General features: G+C 43.9%; 1 protein-coding gene across 2 annotated transcripts in view; it reads right to left on the bottom strand.

The window, feature by feature from the left end:
* Positions 1–14,127, bottom strand: part of LOC147124066 (cadherin-related family member 2-like) — a 189,510-nt gene that overhangs the window by 119,825 nt on the left and 55,558 nt on the right. For both annotated transcript variants that reach the window (XM_085980586.1, XM_085980646.1), the window contains exons 11-13: positions 11,669–11,769; positions 10,798–11,001; positions 10,551–10,706 (exon numbers count right to left, since the gene is read on the bottom strand). In XM_085980586.1, the coding sequence (XP_085836712.1) occupies positions 10,551–10,706; positions 10,798–11,001; positions 11,669–11,769 (461 nt within the window). The remainder of the gene's footprint in view (positions 1–10,550; positions 10,707–10,797; positions 11,002–11,668; positions 11,770–14,127) is intronic.

Here is a 14,127-nt window from a genome sequence, read left to right as displayed (position 1 = left end):
AGCCAGGTGTTCGCAGGCAGACAGTAATGGCCTTGATGAAACAAGCAATTACATGTATATAAAGGCTGTGAGTGAAGCTACACTTGCAGGTGAAGGCTGGGAGTGCAGTACCTCCAGGGCATTAATGGCAAGCTGTTGAAGCTCTTCCACATAGTGAGGGATTGGTGATTAGTAGTGGCAGAAATGCTTAGTGCAGTAAAATAAAAAATAAAAATGTGAAATAAAAATAGAAAATGCTGGTGGAAGTAATGCTGAACTTGTACAAGATATTAGTTGGGTCACAGTTGAGTTATTGCGTGCAGCTTTTGGCACTGAATTATATAGAACATATAATAACAATGGATATAATAGCAATGGATAGGAGAGATTAATTTGGATGTTACCATGGATGAGGAGAGAGAGTTGAGAATTGAGGGCTTTCTCACTAGAGTTGAGGGCATGATTTTCCTAGTCTACCTGGCATGGAGGAGGATCAGCACACTTGAAGCGCGCTGCATCTATTCACACCTGACAGCAAGCTGGCTGCTGTTGAGAATCCCAATGATGTGATCAATTATGACTCTTGTAGAAGCATTGTTCCATGGAAAACACACCGGAATCATCAGCCACAGCTCAGAGTGCAGCATGGCTAGGTACAGAGAAATGTTCCAATAGCAAAATACTGCGGATGCTGGAAATCTGAAACATCAACAGAAAATGCTGGAAACACTCAGCAGGTCAGGCAGCATCATAGAGAGAGAAACAGAGTTAACGTTTCAGGTCAATGACTGAGAGAAACAGAGCTAACGTTTCTCTGTTTCTCTCTCCACGATGCTGCCTGACCTGCTGAGTGTTTCCAGCAATTTCTGTTGCTACAGAGAAATGTTCCCTTTGCACTGCGCCAACAATGTACCATATACCAAAACTTTAGAACGCACACATTACATATTTCCACTTCCCATACCAGCCCTCTTTGGCATTTTGTGCCAGATTATGGACAATTTTGTCCTGATGCCCCAACAGCCAACAGTATCCTGAAATATGGCTGGCCCACTTTAGAACAAATGCACCATGGGAATTGCTAGAGAAATGGGCAGTAACAGACATGATGTGTGTTAGATCCGTGATTCTGAGAGTATGATGTTTTTCAATAACCACACGGATGCTGTAACTTAACAATCAACAGGTATTTACTGGAGTAGGGTAGTCTCAAGACTGGGGTACAGAGGCATGCTCAAGGCTTATATACAGGTGTGGTCACTGCCGGTACTACAGTATACAGGAGCTGTAAAAGTAGTTCTCTCTTAAAGGTACATACACTACAATGTGGTGCTGATGGACTCAGACAAGTTGAATGTTGATTGGGTGGAATCTGTTTCTATTCATATTTGACAGAATGGAGATCTTCTGTGATGCATTCTGGGCTGCTTCTCCAGCGCTACACGAACCTGTGCTAATTTTCACACCTTCCTGTGTCAGCCTAAGTGGTAACACTCTTGTCTCTGAGTCAGAAGGTTGTGGGTTCAAGTTCCTAGAGCACAAAATCTAGATTGACGTTCCAGTGCAATGCTGAAGGAGTGCTGCACTGTCGGAGGTGCCACCTTTTGCACGAGGCATTAAACTGAGGCCCCGTCTGCTCTCTTCACGTGGACGTAAAAGATCCCATGGCACGATTTTGAAGAAGAACAGGGGAGTTCTCCCTAGTGTCCTGGCCAATGCTTAACCCTCAGCAAACATCAAAAAACAGATTTTCTGGTCATCGTCACACTGCTGTTTGTGGAACCTTGCTGTGCGCAATTTGGCTGGCGCATCTCCTGCAAATGACCACGCGTCAAAAGTACTTCATTGGCTGCAAAGCACTTTGGGACACCCTGAGGTCGTGAAAGGCGCGACACAAATGCAAGTTCTTTCTTATTTTCCTGTCCCACCTCTGCTTCTTCTGTGGCACGAGAAAAACAGAAAAGCCAGGCTCATGTTTTAGAAGAAAATAATATTTGGCCTGTGGTCGAACTCTATGAACTGTTTCCAGCTATTTGGAGAGTTGCATTAAGTGTAAAGGATGGAGCAGTACTTTGGGGATTTGTGGTTGAGCAGATTTCTGTAATTGTGGTCTGCAGAGCTGCACGGGTGAGACAGTCCTTTGGCTCTCTCCCATATATTACTGCTCTCCCCTCCATTACTGTTAGGGCTGGCTCTGTAGTGGCTTCTCCTTCAATTTCTACAAGTTGGCAAAAGATCTTGGCCCCAATCTTTAGTATTTCCTGTGCGCTTGCCTATACATTTCTAGTCCCTGACCTAAGCTTATGATTTTTCTCCGCACCCTGCCCCATACTAGGCCCCACCACAAATCCTCAGCTAAAACTTGGGCAATCAAGAAGGGAGAGAAAGAAAAAGAGCAAAGCTTAAGAAATGAAAGGAAGACTTTGCGGAAAAAGAATCAGAAGAAAAATAATGAAAGAGAGGAGCAAAAATTGGGGGAAGGGAGCAGCACACCGCTCACCTCAAGCGCACCCCCCCCCACCCACCCCCCGACCCACACAAACAATCATGTAATTGGGTACAACAGCCTAGAGGTTATGACACTGGACTAGCAACCCAGAGGTCATGGATTCATAGTAATTTGGGAAATTGAATTCAATAGATCTGGTAACTTGTGGGCCAGAACCAGCAAAAGAAAATGACCATGAAAGCTTCTGGATGGCTGTAAAAACCGAATTGGTTCACTAATGTCCTTGAGTGAAGGGAAGCTGTCACCCGTACCCGGGCTGGTTCCTGTCCACAACTTGTGGTTGACTGCCAACTAGGGATGGGCAACATGATTATGACCTGATCCCCTACCGCACATTCTGTGCTCCTGCCAAAGTTGAATTTTACCCTTACAATTCTCTGAGGCTCCACATAGGGTACAGAGCCTTGCTAGCATTGTGTGCATGTAAAACAACTGGAGCTAAAATGTATCAGCCATTCAGCCTTTTATTATCTAACTGTGCAATGTATTGTCACATCACTCAATAATTCACTGTACTATTTATAACAGTGTGTGTACAGGTATATGCTGTTAAATACCTCCATCTTAGCTTACTCTATATTTTATTGCAGTATTGCCTCAGCAATCTTCTCGGAAATATTTATATTGTCTAGGACTATTTCTCAAGTTACTTCAACAATAGTAAAGGTCAAACAGTCCTGGCTTTTCAAAGCCCGAAGGAAAATTAAGCCTTCAAACTCAGTGGCAGTATTCTGCGTGCAATTACTTGTTCATGAGCAGTTAGTCTGCTAGCATTGTCCACTGAGCTAAAGATGAAGGAATAAGAATTCCTCTGGCCTAAGTGCATTTGTGAAGATTTCCTCTGTTTGGTATTTCTAATGAAATCATAAACCTGTCCGGGCAGACTTGCCTCTTTAGTGCTGTGTGCGGTGGAGCGCATAGAGGGAAATGGAGGAACGCATACCCATAATCCAGCCCGCCTCATCTTCCATCCATTCACTATGTCGAGATAAACAGTGGTGGTAGGACAAGGAGCATAGGCTCAAACACATGAAAGGTTTGATCTCAGGAAGTTCTTCACGCAAAGAATGACCATCGTATAGAATTTTGTTTTTAATTCATTTATGGGGTGTCGCTGGCAAGGCCAGCATTTATTGCCCATCCCTAGTTGCCCTTGAGATGGTGGTGGTGAGCCGCCTTCTTGAACCGCCGCAGTCCGTGTGGTGAAGGTACTCCCACAGTGCTGTCAGGGAGGGAGTTCCAGGATTTTGACCCAGCAACGAAGAAGAATCGGCGATATACTTCTAAGTCAGGATGGTGTGCGACTTGGAGGGGAACTTGGAGGCGGTGGTGTTCCCATGCACCTGCTGCCCTTGTCCTTCTAGGTGGAAGAGGTCGCGGGTTTGGGAGGTGCTGCTGAAGAAGCCTTGGCGAGTTGCTGCAGTGCATCTTGTAGATGGTACACACTGCAGCCAGGGTACACCGATGGTGGAGGGAGTGAATATTTAAGGTGGTGGATGGGGTGCCAATCAAGTGGGCTGCTTTGTCTTGGATGGTGTCGAGCTTCTTGAGTGTTGTTGGAGCTGCACTCATCCAGGCAAGTGGAGAGTATTCCATCACACTCCTTACTTGTGCCTTGTAGATGGTGGAAAGGCTTTGGGGAGTCAGGAGGTGAGACACTCGCCGCAGAATACCTAGCCTCTGACCTGCTCTTGTTGTCACAGTATTTATGTGACTGGTCCAGTTAAGTTTCTGGCCTAAGTGCATTTGTGAAGATTTCCTCTGTTTGGTATTTCTAATGAAATCATAAACCTGTCCGGGCAGACTTGCCTCTTTAGTGCTGTGTGGAGGATGTTGATGGTGGAGGATTCGGCGATGGTAATGCCGTTGAATGTCAAGGGGCGGTGGTTAGACTCTCGCTTGTTGGAGATAGTCATTGCCTGGCGCTTCTGTGGTGCGAATGTTACCTGCTACTTATCAGCCCAAGCCTGAACGTTATCCAGGCCTTGCTGCATGCGGGCATGGACTGTTTCATTATCTGAGGAGTTGTGAATGGTGCTGAACACTGCAATCATCAGCGAACATCCCCATTTCTGACCTTATGTTGGAGGGAAGGTCATTGATGAAGCAGCTGAAGATAGTTGGGCAGGACACTGCCCTGAGGAACTCCTGCAGCGATGTCCTGGGGCTGTGATGATTGACCGTCAACCACCACAACCATCTTCCTTTGTGCTAGGTACGACTCCAGCTAGTGGAGCGTTTTCCCCCTGATTCCCATTGACTTCAGTTTTACTAGGGCTCCTTGATGCCACACTCGGTCAAATGCTGCCTTGATGTGAAGGGCAGTCACTCTCACCTCACCTCTGGAATCCAACTCCTTTGTCCATGTTTGGACCAAGGCTGTAATGAGGTTGGGAGCTGAGTGGTCTTGGCAGCACCCAAACTGGGCATCAGTGAGCAGGTTATTGGTGAGTAAGTGCCACTTGATAGCACTGTTGATGTCACCTTCCATCACTTTGCTGATGATTGAAAGTAGACTGGTGGGGCGGTAATTGGCCAGATTGGATTTGTCCTGCATTTTGTGGACAGGACATACCTGGGCAGTTTTCCACATTGTCGGACTTCTGGGTAGGGTGAAGACGATATTGGGCCAGAAATTCCAGGCCAGAAGCGTGAGTACGGTCGGGTTACTCACGCATCTGGCCATTGGAAATGCCGGCGTTCAGCAGGAACAGCGCATGCGGGGAACGCCGGCATTTCCAGACCCGAGGTCTATTCACAGCGCGTGCGACTGCACAGGCAGTGCTTGCGCAGTGAACTTTGTAGATTTCACTGATGGATTCAGTGAGGGTAAGTCCCTAGAACTTGCACTTGAAAAAAGCAAGTGTAAAGTTGTTCATTGGCTGGGGAAGGAGATATATTTTATGGAGGAGCTTATGAAATGCAATATTTAGGTTTGGGAAAGGGAGGGAAGTTATTTTAAGAAATTTTAACTAAGTTTTAAACTTTAATTTTTTTTTTTTAAACGGGTTTTCAGAACGGTAGGTAGAAGGAGCAATTGTGGCTGTGTGAATGGAATGTGAGAATGAGTTATGTATGTATGTCCACATATATTCCTTTACGTATATGTATGTATGTTTTATATTCCTTTACTTATGTGTATGAATGTATGTTTTTAATTATGATTTTCCAATAAGTTACTTTCTCTGAAAGTCATAATTAAATAATACATTCATACACATAAGTAAAGGAATATATACATAACACGCAAAGGAATATATACAGACATACATACTTTCAGAAGCTCCACGATAAGAAATATCTTCCTCCGCAGCCTCTGGAGCAACTGTACCCATGCTTTTTTCATGTGTAAGTTGTAATGACTGGACCTCACTTAAAGCATTAATGAAAGCGGCGAATTATACTGCGCACGCGCTGCCTGTGCAGTCGCACGCGTTCTGCCTCTGAACCCCTTCGTTCAGAGGACAGGAAATGCCGGTTTTCCCCACATGCACTGTGCCTGCTGAAAACCGGCATTTCATCCAGCCAGATGCGTAAGTACCCCGACCGTACTAGCGCATTTGGAAGGGAATTACTGGGCCAACATTTTACATGTCAATAAAATAAAAAATTTAACAATTGCACAACTTGCCCCCTCGCATCTGCGACTGAGGGTCCAAGGAGGTGCATTGCGCAAGAGGTCATCATCGTACGTATCCTCACACTGTTCCCTTTGGGGAACTGTATGAAGTGGTGGAAGGATTTATGGCCGTGATTAACGCTCATTCCGTGACCGTAACCATCTTTGAACCAGCCATTAGGGTGGTTAGTCCTATGGCGGGCGGGTTTTACAGGCTCCCACAACCCATCTGAGGGGGGGGGGGCCACCAACACCCACGGACGCAAGCATCCCGCTGGATGTCCACCCAGAATTTAAAGTTGGAGCTCCGACTCCACTTGCCGGGACTGTCTGGAGTGGGGTTCAAAACCCTACTTCTTCTGGCCCAGCGGCGGGGATGCTTACTGCTACGCAAAAGGCCCACTCCGCACAAAAGGTGACACCCATACGTTTCCTGCGCCTTTTCCCTCCCCGTGACTGGAGCCCTATGCTGCCATTTCACGTTGCTAATCGGATTGGGCCTTTGTCATAGCGGTAGGATCCCCGCCGCTGGGCCAGATCAGGGTAGGGTTTCGAACCCCGCTCCAGACAGTCCCGGCAAGTGGAGTCGGAGCTCCGGCTCTAAATTCTGGGTTGACATCCAGTGGGATATTTGCGTCCGTGGGTGTGGGTGGCCCCCCCTCCTTGTATAGCTTGTGGGAGCCCGTAAAACCCTCCCGCCATAGGACTAACCGCCCTAATGGCTGGTTCAAAGATGGTTACGGTCACGGAATGAGCGTTAATCATGGCCATAAATCCTTCCACCACTTCATACAGTTCCCCAAAGGGAACAGTGCGAAGACACGTATGACGACGACATTGCTAAATAAATAAATGGAATTTAAAAAATTCTTTTAGGGCTTTTAAAAGTCTTTAAATTGCTTTAATTCTCTTTAAAACTACTTCAGATTACTCAAAATAATGTAAACATTTTAAAAAGTTTATAAAAGTTACCAAAATCTTCAAAAAACTTCCAAAAACCTATTTAAACTGCTGCTTTGCATGTAAAAATCCTTAGCAGCTTGACAGAAACATTGGGGGCGTGTCCAGTGAAACTGAGACCTCAAGGGGCGTGTCTCACTTACACTGCACGCTCCTGGCTTCGCGCTGGCTGCACTCCTGGGCGGCGTGACGTCATACGCTGCCCGGGAATGTGCTTTCTATTTCTGCAAGTTCAGGCGTCCCAGAAGCTGATCGGCACGAGCGCGGGGTAAGTGCAAATACGGGGCTTGCACGCGCTGCAAGCCCCGTTCTGGAATTTCTGGGCCATTGTTTAAAAAACAGTTGCTTTTCTTCCCTTATCTGCATGATGCGTCTGCATCATCACACAGGCAGGGGGTGAGGTTTCACATGTATGCTATTGATGCCCAGCTCTACCTGTCCACCATTTCCCTCAACCCCTTGATTGCCTCCATGCTGTCAAACTGTTTATCTGACATCAAATCTTCAATCATCAGTGATTTACAAATTCCTTCAGCTTAATATCAAGAAGAACAAAGCCCGCCACAAATCCCATTCCCCTGTATTGTTGTCCTCAGCCATTCTCTCTGATTGACTCAAACCATTCATAGTCTTGGCATCCTGTTCAACCTTAAGCTGGGTCTCAAGGCCCCCTAGCCTATCCTTCACAAAGATTACTTAATTTCCACCATTGCAACATTGCCCATCTCCACCGCTACTTCAGCAAAACTCTCCCACACTACATCCTTCTCGGCCAGCAATCACGTTCTCATTGACCTACCCTGGTTCCCTGTTCTCCAATGTATGAATTTCAAAATCCTCATATATAAATCCCTCCATGACCTTGCCCAATCCTATTTCTGTCATCTCCTCCAGTCCTTTATCCACTGCCAAACACTCCATCCCTCTGACTCTGACATTCTGTGCTTCACCACTGACTTCATCCCACCATTGGTGGCAGAGTCTTGAAATCCCTCCCTGAATGTCTCCAATTTTAAAAAATTCCTCCAGACCTATATACCCTACCATACTCTTGGGCATTCTTACCAATCTCTCCTTTCAGCGATTGATATCCATTTTCCTTATGTCTATGTAAAGCATCTCTTCATCTTAAAGGAAACTTTATAAATTGCAAGTTGTTGATGGGTGCACTGCTGCACTGCTCTGAATGGGTGAACTAAAACAAACTCTCATTCACATCTGTTATCCCTTTAGAACTACGTTGACCCATACAAAACTATGTTTATCATTGTTTTCTCTTGAGATGCAGGCAATACTGGCAAAGCTGCATTTATTGCCCATCCCTAGTTTCCGTGGTGGGCCTTCTCCTTGAACACAGTAGTCCTTGTGGTGATGGTGCTCTCACAATAGTGTTGGTCACATAACCCAAGATATTGACTCAGCGACGATGAAGGAACAGTGATGGTGTGTGAGTTGGAGGTAAATTGGGCGGTGATAAAGACAGCAAAGGGGAGAAGTGGTCAAAGTAAAATGCTGAATTGCTGCAATGTATGCTCTTTCCAGTAGGAGTCATATGTATCTGTTATCTATGTATCTATCTACCCAAATCTTATGTTAAAGGTGTGTTTTGTCAGTGTCACACTATGTTACTCTTGCAAATTTGTGTCACACTTGCATTTGATTTGCAGAGATTTTGTAATCAGAAAACATTGGTCAATCAAAACTAGCAATATATCAAAAGTGAGTATGATCTTCCAGTGAAACACTACTAAAGGTATAAAAAAATAACCAAGCAACAAGGACCAATCAGCAAAAGCTATGAATTAAAAATGCCTGAGCCCCTCTGCTAAGCAGAAGATTATTCATAGGGCTTCCCAAAAACCACTATCCGCTCTATAGAGAAACTCGATAAGGTATACTACACTGCCACGACTCCCAAGTAGGCATCTGTGACTACAACCAATGTTCCTTTAAGCTGCGTGGCCGTGCAACGCTCTGGAGCTCCTGCGTAACCAGCTCATCGAATTTTAAATGCAAAAACCACGCATGCGCCCGTTAAAGGGGCCACGCGGCCCCAAAAAAGAGGGCACATTGACTACAACTCCCAATTTTTTTTTAAGGTTGACAACAAACTGACCATTCACAGTATGTGCCAGGACTGACTGTTTTTAAGTCCCACTCTTTTCCCTTCCCACTCTAACGTATTGATGGAAAAACATTGACAAGACTGAAAGCCAAGGAAACCATTTTTAGGAGCAGTTAAAGTAAATGCAACTTGTATTTTTTGTATAAAGACATCAAAACAAGGTAAAACCATGAACATTTCAACTTTTTCTGAGGTAACTTTGTTAGATAAATTATAAATGACTACATTCAAGGGTTCTTTATTTGACAAATCGCAGCATGTTGCATGAAGCTTGACATATTGACATTTTGCCATTGTTCAATTTCAGTTATATTTTGTAATGTATTCTAAATGGTGACAGAAGCTGCATTTCTTTTATTTACGTGTGGCTGAGAAACAATTCATTTAAGCAAAAGGGTTAATATAAGCAGCTAGTTCTGGAAGGGTTGTACTAATAGTCAAGTTTGGAGGGAGATCCTAAAAAAAAAACTGAATTTAAACAAGATTTTATAACTGGAATGCTTTAATGGCAGTAAGTACTATTGTGGAGATATTTGGTAAAGCACAAAAGAGTTAAAAAAATTTTAAATATTATATTTCTTGCCTCTCACTATAAAAACCTGTACTCAATCTGCCTATTTAATTTCCAAGATAAAAAGCTACTCGTGACCAATGTTCCCTCTAGTTATATTTTTTGCGTGCGCAGTCCCTTTAACTGGCTGTGCGGCCCATTCAAATTTTCGCGCATGCGCGGTGTCTTCCATGTAAAAGCCGGTGAGCGCCCTGCGTGGGACCACCAGACCGTTGCGTAGCCATGCACAGTTTAGCGGGAACGTTGCTCGTGACATGTGCACACCCGGGTTCAAATCTGGCCTCGGGCGACTGTCTGTGTGGAGTTTGCACATTCTCCCTGTGTCTGCGTGGGTTTCCTCCGGGTGCTCCGGTTTCCTCCCACAGTCCAAAGATGTGCAGGTTAGGTTGATTTGGCTATGATAAATTGACCCTTAGTGTTAGGGGATTAAATACGTGGGGTTATGGGGATAGGGTGGGATATGTGTCGGTGCAGGCTCGATGGGCCGAAATGGCCTCTATCTGCACTGTAGATTCTGTGATTCTGTGAATTTAGAAATGTCTTTATGTAATTAAGATATGTGAGGGGAACAAAGCTATCTATTTATCTCTCTCCTATTACAGATGAGGCAAACAATATTTATTAACTTTCTATGAACCAATCAAAAACATTTACTTTGCTCTCTTTAAACATATCATTCACAAATGTTCCGAATCCTCTCAGTGGCAATATTTCTCCAACTCATCATTAGCAATGTCATGGTAGAGCGGCTGGTATATTTAATGAAAAGATATCTGGTTGAACGTACCTGAAACTGTAAGAGGTGGTTCTTCTCAAAGTCTAGTGCCTCAGAGTTTGCCACTTGGAGTGTTAATATTCCCTCATTATAAACGATATTTTGATTCAAGCCAAAAGCCGTAGATTCTGCTCCACTAAGAAACACTTCAAATGTTCCATTGTTACCCTGTTGGGGAGGGGCAAAAAGGTCATTGAACTCCGATATCAGAAAGGCGTTTTTGATGGGAAAACATCAAATTAAAATGAAAGGAACTGACTTGATCCAGGTCTTGTACAAAGATGTGAAGAATGGGCATGCCATTTGCGGTCTCCTCAGGCACGGTCACGTGAAATGTGTCAGCAGCTACTCTGTGCTCTGAGTAAAATATTGGTTTATTGTCATTCACATCAAGTATTAATATTGTAACTGCTGTTGTTGTTGTGGCAGATAGGTTTTTAACACCATTGACAAGTTCAAAAGCCTGAAACAAAAACATTTTTTTTTATACTTCATTGTGATTAACTTCAGTGTCTGTGTTAAACTGTACAAGCAATGCAACAAAGCTGCACTAAACAGCATAAAATTCAGCATAATCCCCCCCCCCAATTTTGATGACCTACTTTTTCCTGTTTTCAAAAATCATCCAAACATGCGCAAAGCCTAATCTTGTGTAACTCAAGTTCTTTTTTAAACTGAGCACGCCCTGTATCTGACATCAGCATTTCAAAATGAATGCCATGTTTTGCTTCCACAGCAGATATTGCAGGTTTGAGTGCAAAACTAGTGTATGAAGACTAAAAGGGGGAGTGCATGTATTGAATTGCCTCCTAATCCCACATGTTACAAAGGGAGCTAACGTGGAGGGGTGCCCACTGCCCACAATCTGCTGTTCTCACTCACGTCAATGGAATGAAACAACAGGAGAGTTCTACACAAGATAGCTACCCTCAGACTGTGTCTGGCCAGCGCTTTTAAAGTATGAAATTGAGTCAGAAAGGATGACTGAAACACTGATACTTGCACCGAAATTTAAGACTGTGGACGCAAACTGGTAAACTATACTTCTGTAATGATTTTTAATAACTGTTAATGCAAAGAAATATTTTTAAATCATTATGCCAAAGTTTCACAGTTGAGCCATGACTTACAGTGATGTTGATTGTAATGAGTTCTCTCATATCTTCTCTGTCCAGCAAAGAGACAACAGTGATTTCACCAGTTAATTTATCCACATTAAATGCGCTTGTACCTAAAATGAGAAAATGAACAAACAAGTTGTTGTTGTTGTCCCTAATGTCATTACATAAAATTACGTAGTAATTATAACATGAAAATAGGCTATTCAACCCAACCAGTCCGTGTTGGTCTTTATCCTCCACATGAACAGTAGTCTTAATCCCATGTGCTCACCCTGTTCCCATATCCCTTTAATCCCCTTTCCTTTAGCCACCTATCTAAGCTATTTTTAAATGTTGACATCAATGTTCCCCTAATTTTGTTTTGGGTGCGCAGCCCCTTTAAGGTGCTGCATGGCCCATTTACAGTTGCGCGAAACTTAACATTGAAAAATCCGGTCCCGGGCTGTGTGGGAACGGCAGAGAGCTGCGCAGACACACAGCTTAGAGGGAACATTGTTTGACATGGTCTCTGCTTCGATCGCTAACTCTGGTAGTGCATTCCACAGCCTCACAACCCTCTGTGTGAAAACGTTTCTCCTGCTCTCTGTCCTAAATCTTTTACATTTAACCTTATGTCTATATCCCCTTGTTCTCGACCCCTCAACCATGGGAACAGTCTGTTTCTAGCTACTTTGTTCCATTTCCTCATAATTTTAAACACTTCTATCAAATCATCCCCTAAACTCCTCGAATGAAAACAGCTCCAATTTTTCCAATCTTTCTTTATATTTGTATTTCCTCATTTCCAAACACGGTGCCCTGTGTCAGAGGAGGCAAGGCCCGAAGCAGGAAACTCCCACACCATTAGTTCCTTCAGCCCCAGCTTGGGATCTGCTGGGCGAAAAGCCATTAATACTGCATCTGTAACTGGGACTTGAAACTGTAATTAAAGCACACTCAACTTAAAGATATATTGATATATTCATTTCACTAGTGGCATAAGTTTGCAATGTAATAAAATGTGTTTATTTTAGAATTTTCTTCCTCTCCTGAAGGTGCTGATTCACGTATCTATTTCAAAGGTGTCAGCGCGCCCCCCCCCCACCTCACCCCTTTACACGGGTCAAGTGGCCATTCTTCATTTATGACCATAGACAGTTAACAATTGATTTGCAGAGTTCACACTGCCATTGAGGAACCTCGCCCGTCAGCCATGTATATTGGGAAATGATAGGCACACCGTCCCATGGTTTCCCACCCATCCATTCTGGCATTCTTAAACTGGAAAATGACTTCCTTATTGCCAGCAGACCATTTGACCGTAGGGGGCATTATAACTGCGTCCAATCTTTTACCCACCCCGCACATAGCACTTTGTGGCGTAGGTCACTGGATGGCAATCAGGAACAGAAATTCTGGCTGAACTTTCCCCTCCCTGGCCCCAAGTTGCTGAGAACAAGTGTAGGGACTCTTACCACTGCCTGGGAGAGATTGACTAATAAATTCAGGATTGATCTGGAGATCTTCCTACTTTGTGTGTCTCAGTCCCACACTTTGGCATTAGGGAATGGTAAAGTGTGTATTTATATTTAAATTTATACTTGTTGAAATTGCAGTCATAATGCAACACGATGGATATTATGAGGGTGAAATTGATCTTTGACGGCAGCTCAAAACGGGCGCTCGCGAACTGCCAGCCTCGCCCGAGCTTATTTTCCATTGAAGTCAATCTAAGGGGCCGCCAATTCTCTATCAAAAGAACATAAGAACATAAGGATTAGGAGCAGGAGTAGGCCATACGGCCCCTCGAGCCTGCTCCGCCATTCAATAAGATCATGGCTGATCTTTGACCGCAACTCCCGTCCAATCCCCATATCCCTTGATTCCCCAGGAGTCCAAAAATCTGTCTAGCTCAGCCTTGAATATACTCAATGACTGAGCATCCACAGCCCTCTGGGGTAGAGAATTCCAAAGATTCACAACCGAAGACCAGTTTCACCCCCTATGTTTGAACAGGAAGACTGAATAGCATTGACAGACATTAGCAGAGGAAGGCTTTAAAAGCAGGGACCAGCATAATTAGCCATGTTTACATCAGGTCACTTGCATCTCAATTTTAGTCCCATTGCCGATGTTCATTATTACAAATACTTTCAGTTATTTGTTAAAATGTAATAATATACACGAGGAATACAATCTGTGGGTGAATTCCATTTCCAGGGTATTTACTACATTGATTCAAAAGTGTCAGTGTTTCTAATCAAGCAAACATAAAGGAAGATTAAATATTTTCAACACTGCATTAGCAAGATGTTGTTATCGAATACACAGTGGGGACTGGTTCATATGACTCATAAGGAAGGCCTTCATAAATTTTCTCGGGGTGATATAACATAGGTCGGTGTATTATTTTCCATTGTGTGTCCCATTTCTGAAGCTCATAACAAATTAATTATTTTTTAAGTAACAAGTGTTTGCTGTCTGTTTGT

Source organism: Somniosus microcephalus, chromosome 1 (assembly GCF_052327205.1).
Source record: "Somniosus microcephalus isolate GS21.2 chromosome 1, FLI_Smic_1.0, whole genome shotgun sequence".
NCBI lineage: Eukaryota > Metazoa > Chordata > Chondrichthyes > Squaliformes > Somniosidae > Somniosus > Somniosus microcephalus.
The sequence above is the reverse complement of the archived record's forward strand: the minus strand, read 5'-3'. Positions and strand labels throughout refer to the sequence as shown.